General features: G+C 63.8%; 5 protein-coding genes across 5 annotated transcripts; 3 read left to right on the plus strand and 2 right to left on the minus strand.

Annotated features, from left to right (window-relative positions):
* Nucleotides 1-2,704: 2,704 nt before the first annotated feature.
* Nucleotides 2,705-5,312, minus strand: MNEG_6078 (hypothetical protein; the record flags this gene model as incomplete). Its single annotated transcript, XM_014045444.1, has 8 exons — nt 2,705-2,812; nt 3,187-3,252; nt 3,486-3,599; nt 3,820-4,152; nt 4,341-4,427; nt 4,658-4,685; nt 4,898-4,944; nt 5,169-5,312. 8 exons carry the CDS (start codon nt 5,310-5,312, stop codon nt 2,705-2,707), a joined length of 927 nt encoding a protein of 308 aa, XP_013900898.1.
* Nucleotides 5,313-6,458: 1,146 nt separating this feature from the next.
* MNEG_6079 (hypothetical protein) lies at nt 6,459-8,857 on the plus strand (the record flags this gene model as incomplete). The annotated part of the gene is made up of 6 exons (XM_014045445.1): nt 6,459-6,590; nt 6,882-7,225; nt 7,402-7,641; nt 7,825-8,064; nt 8,272-8,511; nt 8,719-8,857. The coding sequence occupies 6 exons, from the start codon at nt 6,459-6,461 to the stop codon at nt 8,855-8,857; spliced, it is 1,335 nt and encodes a 444-aa protein (XP_013900899.1).
* A 752-nt stretch (nt 8,858-9,609) lies between these two features.
* Nucleotides 9,610-11,499, plus strand: MNEG_6080 (Rab5/RabF-family small GTPase; the record flags this gene model as incomplete). The annotated part of the gene is made up of 4 exons (XM_014045446.1): nt 9,610-9,750; nt 9,866-9,933; nt 10,615-10,736; nt 11,255-11,499. The coding sequence occupies 4 exons, from the start codon at nt 9,610-9,612 to the stop codon at nt 11,497-11,499; spliced, it is 576 nt and encodes a 191-aa protein (XP_013900900.1).
* Nucleotides 11,500-12,265: 766 nt separating this feature from the next.
* Nucleotides 12,266-13,828, minus strand: MNEG_6081 (hypothetical protein; the record flags this gene model as incomplete). The annotated part of the gene is made up of 5 exons (XM_014045447.1): nt 12,266-12,430; nt 12,735-12,881; nt 13,110-13,202; nt 13,505-13,636; nt 13,820-13,828. 5 exons carry the CDS (start codon nt 13,826-13,828, stop codon nt 12,266-12,268), a joined length of 546 nt encoding a protein of 181 aa, XP_013900901.1.
* Nucleotides 13,829-15,720: 1,892 nt separating this feature from the next.
* Nucleotides 15,721-16,715, plus strand: MNEG_6082 (hypothetical protein; the record flags this gene model as incomplete). Its single annotated transcript, XM_014045448.1, has 3 exons — nt 15,721-15,913; nt 16,079-16,122; nt 16,602-16,715. The coding sequence occupies 3 exons, from the start codon at nt 15,721-15,723 to the stop codon at nt 16,713-16,715; spliced, it is 351 nt and encodes a 116-aa protein (XP_013900902.1).
* Nucleotides 16,716-18,179: the final 1,464 nt, after the last annotated feature.

The raw sequence follows: 18,179 nt of genomic DNA on the forward strand, positions 1-18,179 counted from the left end.
GGGGGGCGGGGAAGAAGCGGAGCGCCAAGCGCGGGGCGGCCGCCAAGGCGGCGCGGCGTTGACGGGCGGCCGGCGGCTTGCGGCACACGCATCATCAGTCGATTTTCACTTGCGAGGGATGGGGGGAGGGGGCTGCCCGCCGACTGGGTGGAACGGAGGGAGGGAGAGGGAGGGAGGGTCCCACGCCGCGCATTACCTGAGGCCCAAGCCTTGGTCGCGGCGATCTGGGAGGCGTGATCTGGCAGGGCATCGAGGGGAGAGGGATCTGGGGGCGGGGCGGAGGCAACTTTTTTGCCACCCCTGGGGCCGCAACGCCGCAGCGGGCCCCCTGGGTGCCGTTACGCCACTGTGGCGCCGAGTGCTGTTTCATTGGTTGGGGCGCCTGGCAGCAGGCGGCAGTTTGAAACCCACCCATTCTTGCGGGGCCCGCCTCTGCGCGTTCATGCGCGTGGCACAGAGGGCGGCCTCGCTCAAAGCGTGGCGTGGTTGCCGGGCGCGCTCTTTGCAGCAGCAGCAGGGCAAGAGCTCTGTTTGGGAGCCCGGGGCCGCGAGGCATCCGGGCACGTGCCGGCGGCCTGTTTGGCCGCGTGGCAGCATTTGGCTGCGATACCCTGCAAGACCGGGCTAGCCGCCGCGACATGCGTTTCAAATCGGTGATGTGTGTGTGCGTGTGTGTCTGTGTGTGTATTGACACTAGAAATCTCCATTAGCGTGAGCTGATTCGGCCCTGGCTCGGTTGTGGCGCCGTTGCTTGTATCACCACCCCCGCCCTGCAGCGCCCAGCCCGGCCCCGTGGTGCCACCTGCGCCGGCCAGCAAGGCGCACGGGTCCCTCGTTTGATGACCTGTCGCTATTCTTTTGTGACAGGTGTGCATGCGCCACCCGCCAGCCCCAGCTGCGGCCGGCTGGCAGCAGCCCCGGCCCTGCGCCGGGCGGACAGCAAGGGCGGCCTGGCCAGCTGGCCGCGCGCGCACCTTGGCGCAGCGCCGGGCCAGCCCGAGCGGCAGTGCGCACCATGCCTCTGGGTGCACCATTCTTCTTATCCCCCTACTTCCTTTTTCACGTGTACTATAGGTATTCTCTCGCCCTGGTGGTTGCTGCTTATTGCTTTGGCCCATGCGCGGTCGTCGGTCTGGCTCAGTCCGCCAATTTGTGGGGCGTGCCATTTGCCATTGCGGGTCGGGCCAAGGCCAAGCCTGCCGCGTTGTGTGGGTCGCAAAGGGTCAGTGCATAGGCAGCAGCTTCCACCCGTCCTTGGCCACAGGTGCAGGTGCGATTTGTAACAACAACCCTTCCTTCTCTCACCCAAGCCAGTCTGGTTTCAGCTGGCCGCTGGCACTGCAGCGGCAAGCGCCCATCAGCGTGACCCGCAGCAAAGCAGGGTGACCACCACTGGAGACACGTCGTCACTCGTCAGTGCCTCGCTGCACCGCCGCCTGCCCTGCACAGGCCGACGCAAGGTTTCAGACTGCATGGTCGTACCTTCTGCTTGCTGTGGCCACTAGCAGTCCATGGGACCTTCTGAGCAGCTTGACGGGCCGCCTCAGTGCGGCAAGCACGGTTCGCATGCGCGCCGCCAGGGTTGGACCAGGCTGGTTCATCCGGACTGGTGGCTGCGCAGCTCAAGCGCGGCGCTTGCCATCAGCGTGCGATCAGGGGTAGGTGATCCTCATTGCCTGCGACGAGCTGCAGGCTGATCCGCCCTGGCGCCCCACGCCACACCACCTTCCTTGCAGCAGAGGGCCAGATTGTACAGTCGCTCGATGTGCAGGGTCGCTGGTGCTGTGTTTGGAGGTGTGTCAGGGTGGGGGCGAGGTCAACAGTCTCGATCACTCCCAGCTGGATGATGCGTCACAGTTGCAGCCCTGCGCGTGCGCCCTCCATGGACTGCCTAATCGCTGCTGCGACTCGCCCTCGCCCGCCCCGTCACTATCACACACATGAATCCCTGTTGGTCAGAGCTGGTGGTTACCACACGCCCTTCGGCTGCCGTGGCAGTCGCCTCATGCGTGGGTGTGGGACAATGCCACGTGCGTGGTCAAGGTGCCGCAACGGGGAAGACGCTGCACGTGCATGGGATATCGCGAGGGAACGCGCGTCGAGTGGAGCGCTTGGGCTCGTGCCTGGCGTGCTGACGTGGACCAACTGGACAGTGCAGCTCTGCCGTCACAGCTCGGATGGCTTGGCAAGAACAAAGACAGGGCCAAATGAACGCGCCCTGGGCCTGTCGTGCAGGACCCTGCTCCACAGACGCTCTCGCGCCGCGGTTGCGCCACTTGGAGAGGTGCGCGCATGTGCAAAACTCAACGGTTGCCCCCCAAACTCTGTCACAAACGCTGGCACAGATCACGCTCCTTGCAATACCACACAACAAAAAAGCCCTGAAATGATCGCGTGCACGCCGGCTGCAGCCAGCAGTGGCGAGCAGACCAGGCACAGGCAGGCGTGGCCTGCCGTTTCAAATTGTGCAGAAATCGTAGCATCGTTCGGGCACAAGCGGGCTCATTTGCCTCTGCAGCGCCCACTCTTACCCACGGACTTGAAATCGCGCTGCTTCTCACTGGTCCTGTTGTGCTCTGGCAGCCATTGCGGCTACAGTCTCTCCCAAGGGCTGGCGTGCCGGGCCGCGCGTCTCTGCAATAGAGAGCGCCTGCGGGCGCCGCTGCCGCGCGCCCTCGTACTGATGTCAGCGTGCGTCACCACATCAGAACTCGTGCGCGACAGTCACAAGGTCGCTGCCGGCCGCCACGTCAGCGGTCCTGTTGTCGCCGCTCTCCCAAATGATTGAGCCACCGGCGGTCTTGAGCACAGCCTGCAGGCAGCGAATCCCGCGGGGAGGGGGGGGGAGCCGAGTGGCGGATAGTCAGTGTGAGGGGCCGGCACTGGCTTGCGTGCGAGATAGCTCTCCGGCATTGCTGCATCAGGGTTTGCGAGGGGTCGACATGCACAACCATGCTAATGCGCGCACACAATCGTACACACACACAGTGCACACACACACACACACACACTCCATTCCAACACACACAAACAAACCATACATGCAACACACACACACACACACACACACACACACACACACACACACACAGACTCGCTGAAACACATCACTTGGGGCGCCCCTGCCTTCCAGAATGCACACATGCAGACATGCACGCGTTCATTCTCTTTGTTCATGCTTCCCACCTTGTACTCAATGCGCGAAACCACAGCCGGGTCAACCTCGATGGTCGCACGCCACACGTGGCCCTCCTGCGCTCAGCGTGCAGACAGCAAAACACCGGGGTCGAGACAGGCGGCGCGTCGGCGAGCCGCGCCGTGCCCTCAATGCAGCCAGCACCCGCTTCGCTCGCAGCTGCGCCCGCAAGTTGCCACCGCACGCGCGCGCAGCCGCCCACAGGCGGCTCCCCGTCGACGCGCGCTTGCATGGCAGCGCGTCATATGCAAGTCAAGCACAAAGCCTTCTTGGTGCCATGGCAGCGCACCGTCCACTTCAGCGCCACGGCCTTGCCCAGGTCCCAGTCCCCCAGGGCGGGGCCAGAGCCCACCACCCACACGTCCTGCCCCGGGGCTGTCTCGCGGTGCACAGCCAGCTCCACCTGGCGGGGGGTTTCAAGATGGATGGATGTTTTGGGGCGGAGGGGTGTCGGTGGTTTTTGGGTGAGGGGCGTCGTGCAAGGATGCAGTGGGGTGGGTGCCGCAACAACGGAGTCGCGCCTTGCCGAGCGTCATCTTCCGCTCCTGTGGCTGCTGTGAACCCGTGCACACCACACCCCATCGCGCCCGCCAACGAGGGCCGCCGCTCGGTCAAGGCCCCACCTTGACCGCGCCCGCCGCCGCGCCGGCCGCGCTGCCCGGCCTCGAGCTCGGCGCCGAAGCCACCGCAAAGGCGCCGTTGGCCGCGCCGCCCGCCGCAGCCGCCTCCTCCCGGAGCCGCGCCTCGGCCGACTCGATGTCGTCCGCCAGGCCGTTCAAGTACGCCTCGCGGCTCTTCACCTTCTCCGCGCCGTCCGCGCTGACGTCAGCGTCGGCCCCAGCGGCGCCGGGGAACTCCGCATCGAAACGGTTGTTGCTGTCGGCGATGGCCGCGCTGACGCCCTCCAGCCTGCTGATGGTGTCCTGGATGCGGCCAGAGGCCCCGTTCTCGGCGCCCTGCGCGGCGCGAGGGCGCGTGCGAGCGGCGGGCGGCCTGGCGCGCGGTGCGGTGCGATCGGCAGGGCCCGGGCGGGAGGGGCGCCCCAGTGCGCCGCGGCGGGGCAGCGCAGGTCGCGGCCGCGGCCCGCGGGGCTGATTGCTCCCAGCCGCAATCGAGTGGCCTGCGGCTGGGGGCGTCGGCGCACCCTGGAGTTGTCACCGCCCAGGAAGGACACCGAGCGCTGCAGGTCGGCAAACGCCTGCTGTGCCTTGCGGTTCAGCTCTTCGGCCCACTGCGAGAGACATGGCGGGGGCAACCACTGTGATGGGACATGGGCGCGTAATGGGTGACGCCAAGAGACCCAGCGCGGCCCGCGTGACCGCTCGCATTGCAGCCACCGCCGGCTTTTGGATCAGCTCGTAGAGCGTGAGCATCCCTGGTCGGGTGTCGGGCCGCTGCAGAAAGGGACCAACGCGGCGATCCCCAATGGGGTGGCTGGTGGAGGGGGTCGGCTGCGCGCACCTGCGCAAGCTTGTTCAGCTCGGTGCCGCTGCGCCGCGGAGGCAGGGGTGCATGGACGGGGGCGGCTTGTGGGAGGGCAGTGGTTGCGGGCAGCAAAGCCACGGTCTGGCGACACGCGAATGGACCTCACCACGACACACTCTCAACTGTCCCGCGGCAGCTTTTGAGTTTGAGCGGCATGCCAGGCGGCGCCCCTGCAACACGCCACCCCCTGAGAGCCAGGGAAGGCTGGCAGCCCACCTGTTGGCGGCACTCTCCTGCTCGTCCAGCAATTTGGGCAGAAACTCCTGAAGTGGCCCAAATGGACGCAGGTAACAGGGGCTCGCCGATCAGGCAGAGGGTTTGCTCACATTCAGCGCCAAGCATTGCAGGGGCGCTGATGGCGCCAAGCGCCGCCCCAGCGGCCCCTGAGCAGGCGCGGCGCCATGAAGCTCCGCTGCCTTGTGTAACAATGATGATGCACAGCTAAGCACGCCAGATCGCTGCTGCTCACCCGCGAAAATTGGCTCACCCGGATCCGCTCATCTGCATCGCGACCGTCGCCGCCGCTGCTTGTCACGGTTTTGTTCACGCTGGCCTGCTTGCTTTCGGGGCCCGCACGCACTTTCACAGTGCTTGCCCTCCCTGCGGCCCGACACAGCGTGGAGCAGTGCATGTTGCGGCCGGTTGAAAAAATGACAAATTTATCATGTGAGACGATCACCGACTGGCGCAAGCAGTGCAGTGTGCCCTGTGCTTGAAAGAGGCGGCCCGGTAAGGATGTCACCGGTCAGCAGACATCAGCAGGTCAGTCAGCTGGCGTGCCGCCCCTAGTCACCAGGAATACTGGCGCGTACGCAAGGGACGTGTTGGATGGTGACACAGTGAAACAGGGGGCATCTACGCCTGGGCAAAACAGTACACCGCGCTGCAGCAGCCGCACGTGTTGGTCAAGGTGATTGAGGAGCAAAGCGGTGGGAGGCGTGGAAGACGAACGATAATCCGTGACGTGCCCATTCTTTGAATCGACTGCAGCGCGTGAGACAATGGCCGTGACAAGCGCTGCAAGGCTGAAAGGCTTTTGCCCACTGGGACCCGCATGTTGTTGCAGACGTGTTGACACATGCGAGGAGGTGAGGTGTGTATGGCTTGATTGTGCACGCAGCGTGCTCACTGGCAGCGCATCCTGCTGGCGCGTGGCTGAGGTAAACTTACAGCTTTGTTCCAGCTCGACGTCGAGGGATGACGCACCTTGGCTGCAGCGCAGCTCACTTCAAAACAGCAATAACGAAATCAAAACAACGCTATTGCATGTGCCATGTGCGTGTGCCAGCCGCAGCCAACTCCGTTTGTGAGCCACGCAGTCCCAGGTTCTTGCCCGGCTGTTCCGCGGCTGATGACTGTCCTGGGACGCAACATGTGTTACCTGTCCGCGATCCCACAAGCAACCAATCAAGTGACCTTGGAGACATGGACCTGCATGGCCATGGTGCAAGCGGTAATGGAGACGCTGCGGTGTGCTATCGTGCTTGTTGTGCAGGAGCACAATCACTACAGTAGGCACGCAGCAGAGGGGCATTTGACAGCCTCACCTCACGGGGAGCGCCAGGCAGGATGCTACTCGCCGTTGTAGCCTCGTCTTAAGTCGTGCTTCACGCAGCGGCTATAGCTTCGTTTCGGCAAGGCGCCCGCTCGTTGCCCGCACGACACCGGGACTCTGGCTCAAGTAGACAAGTGACAACCCCCACGTATCGTATCGCAGTAGCTCCTATTGCGCGTATTTCGTCGGATCTCCTCCAGCCCGGCACTCGAGATCAGTACAATGGCGCTCGCCTCCAAGGCCTCGCAGCTCTCGGTCTCGGCTCGCCTCCCGGCGCCCCGTGCCGTACCTAAGCTTCGTTCTGGACGGCGCAGCGTGCACGTGGCGGCCTCTGCTGTCGGGCGTGATGACCAGGTGCGCCCGACAGCGGTTCAGCGTCCGGAAAGGGCGCCCGGGGATCTTCATGAGCTTCAGACCCCTCATTCAATGGGGCTTGACGGTTGGCTCTTTGATCCCTCTCACTGTGGCATTGCATCTCGCCGCATGAGCCCTCCCAGGGCCGCGGCAACTGCGGGTGCTGTTCAGCTCGCCTTTACCCACATGACCTGGCATTGGCAGGGCCCACATGGGCCAGCACCTGCTTCACTAGATATAGCTGTGCCCAAGCGCCTCGAAAGCCACTTGCACCATCCCATCACTGCACAGATCGCCAAGCTGCTGGCGATCCCTGCGGCGGCCGGCGTGCTGCTGTCCTCTGGCCACGCCCAGGCTGCCACCGAGCTCGCCCAGCTTGCCGCCAGCGACAACCGCCTGGGCACCATCGCCCTGCTGTTCGCGCCCGCCGTCGCATGGGTGGGCTTCAACATGCTGCAGCCGCTCAACAACCAGCTCGACCGCATGAGCGAGATGAACGCCGCGCCTGCCCCCAAGGCCGCCAAGCGCCGTGGTGTGGCCAGCGCTGTTGGCCTGGGCGCCGCGCTCTCCCTGTTTGCGGCGCAGCAGGCCGAGGCCGCGACGGAGATCGCACAGCTGGCCGCCTCTGACAACAGGTAAACATGCGGCTGAGCAGCACCCGCCGATGTGCACATGGGCATGCGCACTTGTTAGCCCATCGCTGGTTTTGCTGATACCCCGGGCAACAAGGCTGTCACAAAGGGCTTGTAGATAGCAACCCAAGTGCCATCCAGGCCGCTCACACAACCTTTTTTGTTTCCACTGCTTGCAGGCTGGGCACCATTGCCCTGCTGTTCGCGCCCGCCGTCGCATGGGTGGGCTTCAACATGCTGCAGCCGCTCAACAACCAGCTCGACCGCATGAGCGAGATGAACGCCGCGCCTGCCCCCAAGGCCGCCAAGCGCCGCGGCGTGGCGAGCGCTGTCGGCCTGGGCGCAGCGCTTTCCCTGTTCGCCGCACAGCACGCAGAGGCTGCAACGGAGGTCGCGCAGCTGGCCGCCTCTGACAACAGGTAAACATGCGGCTGAGCAGCACCCGCTGATGTGCACATGCTGTTTGTCAACTGGTTCTCTCGGCTAGCCCATCGATTTTGATGGTACCCCTGGCAATATGGCTGTGATGCTGTGCGTGTAGATAGCGACCCAAGTGCCATCCAGACCGCTCACACAGCCTCCCCTGTTTCCACTGCTTCCAGGCTGGGCACCATCGCCCTGCTGTTCGCGCCCGCCGTCGCATGGGTGGGCTTCAACATGCTGCAGCCGCTCAACAACCAGCTCGACCGCATGAGCGAGATGAACGCCGCGCCCGCACCCAAGGCCGCCAAGCGCCGCGGAGTGGCCAGCGCTGTCGGCCTGGGCGCAGCGCTTTCCCTGTTCGCCGCACAGCACGCAGAGGCCGCGACTGAGGTCGCGCAGCTGGCCGCCTCTGACAACAGGTGAGCTCGTGACAAAGCCCTTCTGAATTGCCGTTGTGACGCAGTGATCATAGAACAATGGCATGCGCGGCTGAAAAGCTGTCATGTACCTTGTTGAAGTCTGTGCATGTGTTTGTGGGCCGAACACTGCCGTACCCACGTTTACGCATACGGTGCTCACTGCCACCCTGCGCTTTGCAACTCTCTGATGCTCCTTGACACGCGCAGGCTGGGCACCATCGCCCTGCTGTTTGCGCCCGCCGTCGCATGGGTGGGCTTCAACATGCTGCAGCCGCTCAACAACCAGCTCGACCGCATGAGCGAGATGAACGCTGCGCCTGCCCCCAAGGCCGCCAAGCGCCGCGGCGTGGCGAGCGCTGTCGGCCTGGGCGCAGCGCTTTCCCTGTTCGCTGCACAGCACGCAGAGGCCGCGACTGAGGTCGCGCAGCTGGCCGCCTCTGACAACAGGTGAGCTCGTGGCAAAGCCCTTCTGAATTGCCGCTGTGAAGCAGTGATCATAGAACAACGGCATGCGCGGCCGCAGAGCTGTCATGTACCTTGTTAGAGTCTGTGCATGTGTTTGTGGGCCGAACACTGCCGTACCCACGTTTACGCATACGGTGCTCACTGCCACCCTGCGCTTTGCAACTCTCTGATGCTCCTTGACACGCACAGGCTGGGCACCATCGCCCTGCTGTTTGCGCCCGCCGTCGCATGGGTGGGCTTCAACATGCTGCAGCCGCTCAACAACCAGCTCGACCGCATGAGCGAGATGAACGCCGCGCCTGCCCCCAAGGCTGCCAAGCGCCGCTGAGTGCAACCAAACAACGTCAGGAGAAAAACAGTTCAGTAAACCCGCGGCTTGACCCGCCCTTTTGCCTTTGCATTATCCGCACATCGTGCAAGGCAGTTTTGTGCATCGCAGCAATGTGTCATGCTCCCAACTGTGTGTAAATATCACTTGTATCGTCTGCCCCTTTCTCTGACACCAAGAAAATAGCAGCACGTACGCAAGGCGAAAGCATGGCAGCAGCGGCGTGACTGCAGGGTTGGATGGGTTGTGCTCGGGGGCATCTGTGCAGGGCTACAGTACCCAGAGGCCTAGGCAGGTGACGTGAATTCTCAAGTGAGCAAACCCAGACAATTGATGCGAGGTGCGAAGCAGACACCACACTAGTGCCAGCCAGGCACTTCCTGCTCCAGTTTGACCCAAAGGAAAGCACGGCTGGGCAGCTGCAAACGTACAAGCGGCCCCGACAGGACAATCGGACAGACGATCGCCCCGGTAGAATTCATGGGTGCAGTGAGGTGCCTGGTTGCCGTCAAGGAGCAACAAGCCCTCATGCACACTGGAAGGTGCTGGGCGGGCAGGTGCTGCGTGAGGTGGGTGTCCCGCACATCAAGGTGATGCTGCATGTGTGTTGCTGTGCAGGTCATACACCGTACAGGTCCCTGCTCTCCTCTTCTTGCTATTCCCACCTACTCGTAGTCCCTAGTTCGCCCAGCACAAACTCCGGCAGGATTCCCACACTGCCCGCGGTCCAAGGAGGCTCCCCATCCGTAGCCATGGCCGCGCCTGCGGACACGCTAGCACTGTCGCAGCAAACTACGGCGAAGCTGGTGCTCCTGGGGGAGATGGGCTCTGGCAAGAGCTCGCTGGTGCTCCGCTACGTCAAGAATTCGTTCTACGAGTACCAGGCAAGTCATGTGATGATTGTTACCAAGGATGAAGTCTGTGTGCCGATGCGCTGGCTGGCTAGGGACTGTGCTGCTCGGCGCCTCGGATGAGGGACTCGCCTGAAGCCCGGTCTGTTGCGCGCAGGCTTCCACGGTCGGTGCCGCCTTTCTCACGAAAACAATCCCCGAGCTGAACATCAAGTTCGAGATCTGGTGCGCGCGGCAGCGGGGCGTTCAACCGGCGCGCGCGACGCAGCGCGTGGCTTGCGCTGCAGCCAAATGATGATGCGCAGCAGCTCAAAGAGCGAGCGCTACTCTCTCTGCAATGTACTGCGGGCTTGTTGGTGGTTGTTGCGGCGGCAAAATAGCCATGCGCCCAGCTCAAACACATTGAATGGGGCATGTGGATCGCTGTCGGTTGGCGTCACCCTTCCCACACCGTCATCACTATTCCGCGGCGCAAACAATCGTTTGATTGCAACATGCCCTTTTTGAAATTGAGACGCACATGGGCACATGTGGTTGCTAGTGCTACGCTCACACATACCGCGGGGACGCGCACCCAACCACCAGCTCGCTCCAACCTTGGCGGCTCTGCTACACAGGGACACGGCCGGTCAGGAGCGATACCATAGTCTAGCTCCAATGTATTACAGGTGCGCCTGAGTACGCATAGGGACTAAACCAGCGTTGGCTGATGCTCCAAGGTGTATCGGGTGGCCTCGCAAGCGCTAGGATCAGGCTCCCCACCAGCAAGCGCGGTTGGCAGGGAGGGGTCTTGGGTGGCGGCTGGGGCACGGTGTCTTGGGTGGCGGCTGAAGCGCAGTGAGATGAAATGATGCAGTTGGCGCAAGACACACCCCCTTGCGCCCACGCATCTCGCCGCCACTCCAGGGGCGCAGCAGCGGCGATCATTGTGTATGACATCACTTCAACGGACAGCTTCAACCGCGCCAAGGCCTGGGTACGCGAGCTGCAGCGGCAGGGGGGCCCCAATATGATCATGGCATTGGCAGGTGAGGGGCTCGCGGCGCGCCCAGTGGGGTGCGGGGCCGCAGGGAGCAGGTTGAGCCCTGGGGCGTTGCGGCGGGCGGCGCCAGCGTCTGCATGGGGTGCGGTGACTCCGCAGCAGGGATCTGCAGGGCGGCAAATCAGTGGCAGGTTTTCGAGCAGTCAAGCAGCTCTGCAATAAAGAATGGGGGGCATTGGTTGATGGGAGTAGCAGATAATTGCAGCAGCTGGCGCTGCAAGTTGGGCGTGGTGTGAAGCCATGAGCAAGCGCGCGTGCCCTGCCACGAGTGGCAGGGCACGGGTGGCTCCCATCCTTGTTTGCACTAGTGATGGCGGGTCGTCGCTGCCGTCAGCAGCACCAAGTTGCCTAATCAGAAGGACAGTTCATGCCAGTACCAGTATGATGCTGGCAGAGCGCACCCTTGCAACAGTCGTTTCACTTACAAACAGCCACGACCGTGTCGAAGCGCCTCAACCCCTGACTCGCCGCCGCGACGCCTGCCAACCATCACCTCAACAACAGGCAACAAGGCGGACCTGGAGAGTGCGCGCGCCGTCGTGGCTGAGGAGGCGCAGGCGTATGCCAACGAGAACGGCCTCCACTTCCTGGAGACCTCTGCCAAGACGGCGGCGAACGTGAACGAGCTGTTCAGCGAAATCGCGCGCAAGCTGCCAAAGGCAGACGCGCCGCGGCCGCCGCAGGGGGGGATCGTGCTGGACAGCGCGCCGGCGCCGGCGCCCAAGAAGAACGCGTGCTGCAGCTCGTGAGCACCTCGGGGCACGGCGACGGGGCCCAAGAGCAGCGCGGCTCCCGGCGCCGACGCACCGCACACGCCTTCGGGTGGTGTCATCGCCTGGCAGGCACGGTTGGGTTTGCTGGCTGCGCAGCTGCCGCCGCACTCTGGCGAAGCGCTTCTTTTTCCACGGTTGCTTTTTGCCCAGGCTTGGCCCTGTTGGGAAATTTGTACAACAACTAACCGGCGGCGGCGATGCCAGGGCATTTGGGAAGCAGGAGTCGGCGAGCCCCCTCGCCGCAAATGCATCGCCGCGCCGGCGGCTCCGCCTGGCCCAATGCAGCATACGCATATACCCATGGCACCACGGGCGCCGCGCACGTTTGCGCGGCCGCTTTGCAGCGCACCCCGCCGCCGCGCCGGGGCACAAGGGGCGCGGACCAGCGCGCTCACATGTGGCGCGAGGTGCCGTTCTGTTGAAACAAGACCCGTTCATTCCCTGATAGTGCCATCCGGCCATTGTAATAGCGTCACTGCCAGCACTTTGTCGTGAGTCGTCAGCGGTTTGCCGGCCAGCAGCTTGCTAGCGATGGATTTGCTCGCCACCAGCTGGCTGTGCTCCGGGTTGCCGGGCTGGCGTAGCAGGGTGGTCTAGAGACAGGACATCGGGCTGGGCTGAACGCCCTGCGTTGTGGGCCCCACGCCCGCGATGACCTACCCATTGGCGCTGCTGCTGAAGGGCTGCTCTGCATGTTGAAAAGGCGGAACGAGCTGGGGACACGTGGAGCTGCCCTGGAGAGTTACAGCCACCCCACCATCCACCACGGAGGGTGGACTTCGGGCACGACCTGCCGCGGGAGCGGCCCCCGCGCAAAGACAAATACGCCCTGCCGCGAGGTTGCGTTGGTGGCCATGCGGCCGCTGTGGGCGTCAGCCAGACGGACGCGCACGCGGCTGATGACGTTCTGCGGTGCAGAGCACGAGGAGGCGCACGGGCACAGTTGTGGCTTGAAATGGGTAGAAGCGGGTCTGTGTGATGCGCGTCAGCCAGCCAGGTTAACAAAGACGCCACCTCGGCACCTCTTTATGCTATCCGTCGTTCCGACAGGCAAGGCCCTTGCCATTCGCCGGCTTATCATCTCGAAATTGCATCTCAGCCACCCACTCACACAACCACCAACCCCCACGCACCCACCCATACAACCACTCAATGAGCCGCACACGTAGCCACCCAGTCGTCGCTTACCCACCCACCCACCACCCACGCACCACAAAGATCACGTTCCAAAACGGCGCCGCCCCCGAGATCAGCGGCGCCCGGGCCCTCTCCTCGTCGTACTCCTTGATGCTACGGCGCCCCCAGACGCACGGCAGCTGGAGGGACGCCTCCTGGATGTCAGTTGAGATGTTGACCACCTGGGGGCGGGGTGGGGCGTGAGGGAAACCGACCGCACTTAGGCTTTCGGCAATGCTGGTGCGGTGGACCACCACACAATTGAATGCGCCAATGTGTCAATACCGCGCAGCCAGCTGCGCAAGGCGAGGCGACGCGCGGCGAAACGAAACGGGTGAGGTGGCGCTGGCGCGTTTGCAGCTCCCAAGAGGCACGACGCCAGCGAGCAGCGTGCGGCGCGGCGCCAGCACCTTGAGCTGCCGCTGCTCGAGCAGGTTGTCGTGCTCCTCCTTCATGCCGAGCAGCATGCGCTTCGACACCATCCCCTCCAGGGCCTCCCAATCCTGCGCGCCCCAAAACAAACGCGTGCACGCCTTCGTGTTGGGGGCAGGTTGGGCATGCGCACGGTGCTGCCCGCCTGCATGTGCATGCGCGCGTGCGGCCACGTGCGTGCGAGCATGTGCACAGGTGTGATGCCACACCTGATTAAAAAGCAATTGTCAGAGGCTGCGCCCTGCGCCACAGCGTGCGGGTCCAGGGCTGGCCGCTGCCGCTCGCTCGCTCGCCGCCGGTTGCCGTGGGGCACCTGCTCCACGCATCTGAGTGGGACCACCCCGCTGCGCGCAACGCGCAGGCGCCCCCGCACCTTCTCTCCGTATCGCGCCATCACCTCGCGCACGGCGCCCTTGGCGCCGTCCAGAAACTCGGCCGCGTCAAACTCCTCCTCTATGGCATTACGCATCAGCCGCTCCGACCCCCGCTGCGTCAGCAAGCGTATCTGCGGGGCGCGGGGGTACACATTGCGCAGCAGCCGCAAGAATGGGCGGGCCACATCGGCCCAGGAGCAGCGGTGAGGCATGACACCACGCAAGCACCAGCGCGCGGTTGTCTCAGCTGCGCTGCGGCACGGCGTGGCTGTGTGTGTGTGTGGGGGGGGGGAGGGGCGGCGGCGCGCGCTCACCGGGCGCATAAGCAGTGATGCAACGCCATGGACGAGCAGGGAGAGCGGCGCCTGCCGCGGCGCGAGGTGCAGGTGCGACGCGTCCGTCATCCCCTCGAGCAGTGCCTTTCTGCTGTAGTCCTCCAACATCAGGCCTCTTTGCTGAGTGATTGCGAAAAACTCGATCTCTTCCGTTGGGTCGCTGCCGCCGTCATCGTCACTGCCGCCACCATCGCCTTCTGATGAGGCGCCGCTGCTGCCGCCCAGGCCCTGCTGCTGTTGTTGCTGCTGATCCGGGTGTGTCTCCTGCTTATCCTCGCTCTTCTGGCTGCTGTAACTCCTTGAGTGCTGAAGGTGACTGGTGCCATGCGGCAGCAGCAAGCATCGTGGCTGTGCTGCTGCTGCTCTTGTGCATGGCAGCGGTTGGCCTGAGACAGACGGTACCCCTAGATATGGACAACGTGTTGATACGGATACATTATATTCTTGCAGGGAGCTCAGGGCCCGCCTTGCTGCTCGGCGCAGCATCCTTGTTACACCGTATGTAGATTTGAAAAAAGGCCATAGACAATCGTCGCGAATGCGCGTACACGTGCGCCGTACTTGCAATACATGCGTCCAGCAGGCGCCAAGGTGGTGTGCATCTGTTCATCTGTTTATGTCGCTGCTCAGCGTCCACTGACCCATCTACATCCTAGCATGGCACCTGAAATTGCATCCTCATATATGTGTCACATCGAAGATCTTGCACTGTGCCACTTTTCGATGCACCTGCTCAACCGGCTGTTTGATCACGGTGCATATGATGTCATCGTGTGCGTCCCTGTATTCATGTATGCCGGCTGGGCCATGCCATTGGACGAGGCCTGCAACATACAAGCCATGCAATACCTTAGTCAAGACAGTATGTGTTCCCCGTTCCAGTTTATTGCTCATTGCTGTCGAGGTTCTGACGGAATGTCACATACAGTAATGCATTACTGTGCTGATGCAGTGGCACCAATTGAATCAAGCCATGCATGCTGGCTTGGCCCCGTGACGTTGGCACCGCTTGCCGCCCACATGCAGCGATATACTTGCCAGGCAGCAGCAACAGCCCTGTGCTGCTACCATGTCAGGATGTCAGATACATTGCGTGAAGTTTGAAGGAGCGTCATGGTGCAATATGGGCGACCTGGGCAGCTGGCAGCTGGCGTGCAGGCTCAGCCCAGCTGACATGCAGCTGGCCAGGGTGTTTTCTGAACCGATTTGGCGCAATAAAAGGTTCCATACTTCATGCATGCTGCTTGTGACTGACTTTAAGTCAACCATAAACAATCTACGCGATGTTTGAATAGCCGGTATTAATTGCTGGGGCCGAGCTCGTATTACTTCAGATTGTGCCAATTAGGTTGTGATTGAGGGACACAAGATGCTTCGCAATTTCAGCCGGGTGATCATAAACACCAAGAATGCAGTGACCAACACGCAGTGCCACCAAGGCACACAGGATGTCAAAGCCATTTTCTCAACACGCGAGAGAACTGTCAAGAACAAGAACTAAAGATACCATAGAGGTCTTGCTTGCACCAGCCATCGATTGTTTCAGCGGCTGAAATTCAGCCTGTGGGGTGACAGCTCGTCCGGCATGGCCCGGCCTGTTAACCGCTACTCTGCATTCCTCGCATAAATCCCTCAATCAGTGATCTTATCTCTCTCCACCTGGTTTAGGCCCACGAACAGGCATGCCGGAGCGGTTGTGCCACCCCGCCGGCAGCTTCGCGAGTCCTCCAGGCCAGACCATAACCGGAACACCCACCGGACAAGCTCTGCTTGGTTTATGACATGATAAGACAAAGTCACACTAAAAGACGACACCAGTCCTGACCAGCCGCACACACATCAGATCGTGCAGTCTTTAGCGCGGTCAGGGCGCAGCACGGATGGCCTCCCGCGAGGCTGGAGCCCGTGGGGGCTCTCGTCTGGCGGACAGAGAGTCCTCCTCGAAAGGCGTGGCGCCCAAGAAGGTCCTCGAGATGATGAAGGAGGCCACTGGCGCGTCAGACGAAGACATCTGTGTTATGCTCCAGCTTTGCGGCGGGGACGCTAACGAGGCCACAGAAAAGCTGCTGGAGAGTGAGTGCCGGCGTGCCACGCTAGCTGGCCGATCACGCGCCCGTGAGGCCGTCTCCTGCCATAGCGCCGTGCGCAAAAGCATTTTGTGGGGCCAATCTCTTTCTTGCGGTCTCGTCGGACGCTGAAGGCGCCCATGCAAACACCGCCCGCGCCCCGTCACCGCAGATCCATTTGAGCGCGTCAAGACCAAGCAGGAGAAGCGGAAAGAGGTGTGTGGGGATGCATGCGGGCACTTGGCAGGTCGCTGGCGCTTGCAACGGAAGCCCACGTCCTTCCCGTCTCTGCCTTGTTGCCACCGCGACCTGCAGGCCGAGGAAGCCAGGCGAAAGGAGGTCGAGACCGCCCGTAGGCAGGAGACCAGGCGCTTTGCTCCTGCGGGCGGTTTCACAGGCGGCCGTGGTGGAGGCAGGGGCGGCCGCGGGGATGCGCGCGACTCGGGCCCGCCAACCGGTCGAGGTGCGCGCCTGCTGCTGTTTGTGGTGTCTGTTGGCTATTCAGCATCTGAACGTGTCATCTGTGAGGGATAGACGGTGGCTGGATTCGCCCAGCAGCTTGTCCAGTCAGAGCTGGATTGGAGGAAGACCTGGTTGGTGCAGCCCAGCTGCTCGATCGTGTGAGGTATGTGATCAGCACCAAGCCGTGTCGCAACAGCTGAGCGACCTCTTGGATGCAATGCCGCTTATCGCAGTGGCCGGCCGGGGCGCGGGCGGGCGCGGCGGCCGTGGCGGCGGTGCCGCTGCCCATGCCTCCAACGGGACGGCCGCAGCTGCGGAGTCAACGTGAGCGCGACTGTTACGACTAGGGCCTGATCACCTGTGCGCACCACAACAGCCATTGATGGCATGGCAGGCTTGATGCGTGGTCTGATGAGCCGTAGTGGATTGTACGCTCGCGCATGGCAGCACGGTCGCAGCATTGCAGGTGCTGGTACGATACATGCCGCTTCGGTTTCTCGCTGCTCTCATGACCCGCAGCGAGGACCAGTGGGGCTCTGCCGCTCCTGCCAGCAACGACGCGGGCTGGGGCGCGGCAACAGCTGCTGCTGACGACGCTGGCTGGGGCGAGAGCGCACCGGCAGCCGCTGCAGGGGGAGCCTCATGGGATGCGGCGCCTCCAGCGGCGGAGTCGGCGGGGTGGGGCGCGCCAGCGCCGGCAGCAGCGGCGGCGGCAGCGAGCAGCGCTCCCAAGGGCCCAGCCCCCGTGTCGTTTGCGAGCTTGCTGAAGGACAAGGTATGCCTGCAGCGGCGTGCGATGCATGTGTGTAGCACACCCTTGTGCGCATCAATGTGTATCCCAGTGTCACGTGGGGCCATGTGTGCGTGTTGATCTCGCCCAGGGCGCGACGCACGCGATGGAGAGGCCTTGAAGGTTTTAAGGCATTGCCTGGGGCGCGTTTCCACGTTGTTAGGCCCTGCCAACTGAAATGTGCGGCCTCCGCACGTACCCCTCTGAACCCGCAGCAGGCCAAGGCGCCCGCCGCCGCGGCAGCTGGCTCTGCGCCCTCTGCACAGGACAGCAACGGCCTGTCGAGCGGCGCGGCGGTGAGCCCACCTGGCCGCGGCCTCGCAGCAGCCTCCAAGGCGCGCGGCGCAGCAGCGCCCGCGGCGTCGTCGCCCGCCGCGGTGCCGGCTTCTACCGCGGTGGGGTGGGGCGCGCCCGAGGCGCCCGCGCCAGCAGCCGAGGTCGCCCCGGCGGCGCCCGCGGTGGAGCCGGCATCAGCAGCGGCCCCTGCTGCTTCGCCGGCCCACGCCGCAGCGCCCGCACTGGCGCAGGGCTTGCAGGGCCTGTCAGGCCTGGGCGGCGCCGCCGTTGAGGCGGCGCGCCCCGCAGCAGCAGCAGCAGCGGCCGTCGCGCCCGCCGAGCCCGCGCCGGCGGCGCCCACCGCCGCGCCCGCGCCCGTGTCGGCGCCGGCGCCGCTCTACGAGGCGCCGAAGCCGACGCCGCTTACCTCGTATGCCGCGAGCAGCACCGTGGCTGCGCCCGTGGCCGCGGACCCGTCCGTTGACGCGGCCGCCAATCTGAACCTGAGCTTCGGCAACTTCACGCTCAGCAGCCCCGCGATCCCGGACTTTGGCAGCGGCTTCGGCGCCGGCTTTGGCGAGCCCGCTGCGCCGCCCGCGCCCGCGTCCGCGGCGCCCGACATTGGGGCCACGTTCGGCGCGCCTGCCAAGCAGCAGGCCGCGGCCGCGCCTGGCCCCGGCCCCGTCGCGGCCGCGCCCGCGCCCGGCGGCTACTCGGGCTACGGCGCCGCCGCGGCCACCATGGC

The sequence above is a fragment of the Monoraphidium neglectum genome (assembly GCF_000611645.1).
Source record: "Monoraphidium neglectum strain SAG 48.87 unplaced genomic scaffold scaffold00957, whole genome shotgun sequence".
NCBI lineage: Eukaryota > Viridiplantae > Chlorophyta > Chlorophyceae > Sphaeropleales > Selenastraceae > Monoraphidium > Monoraphidium neglectum.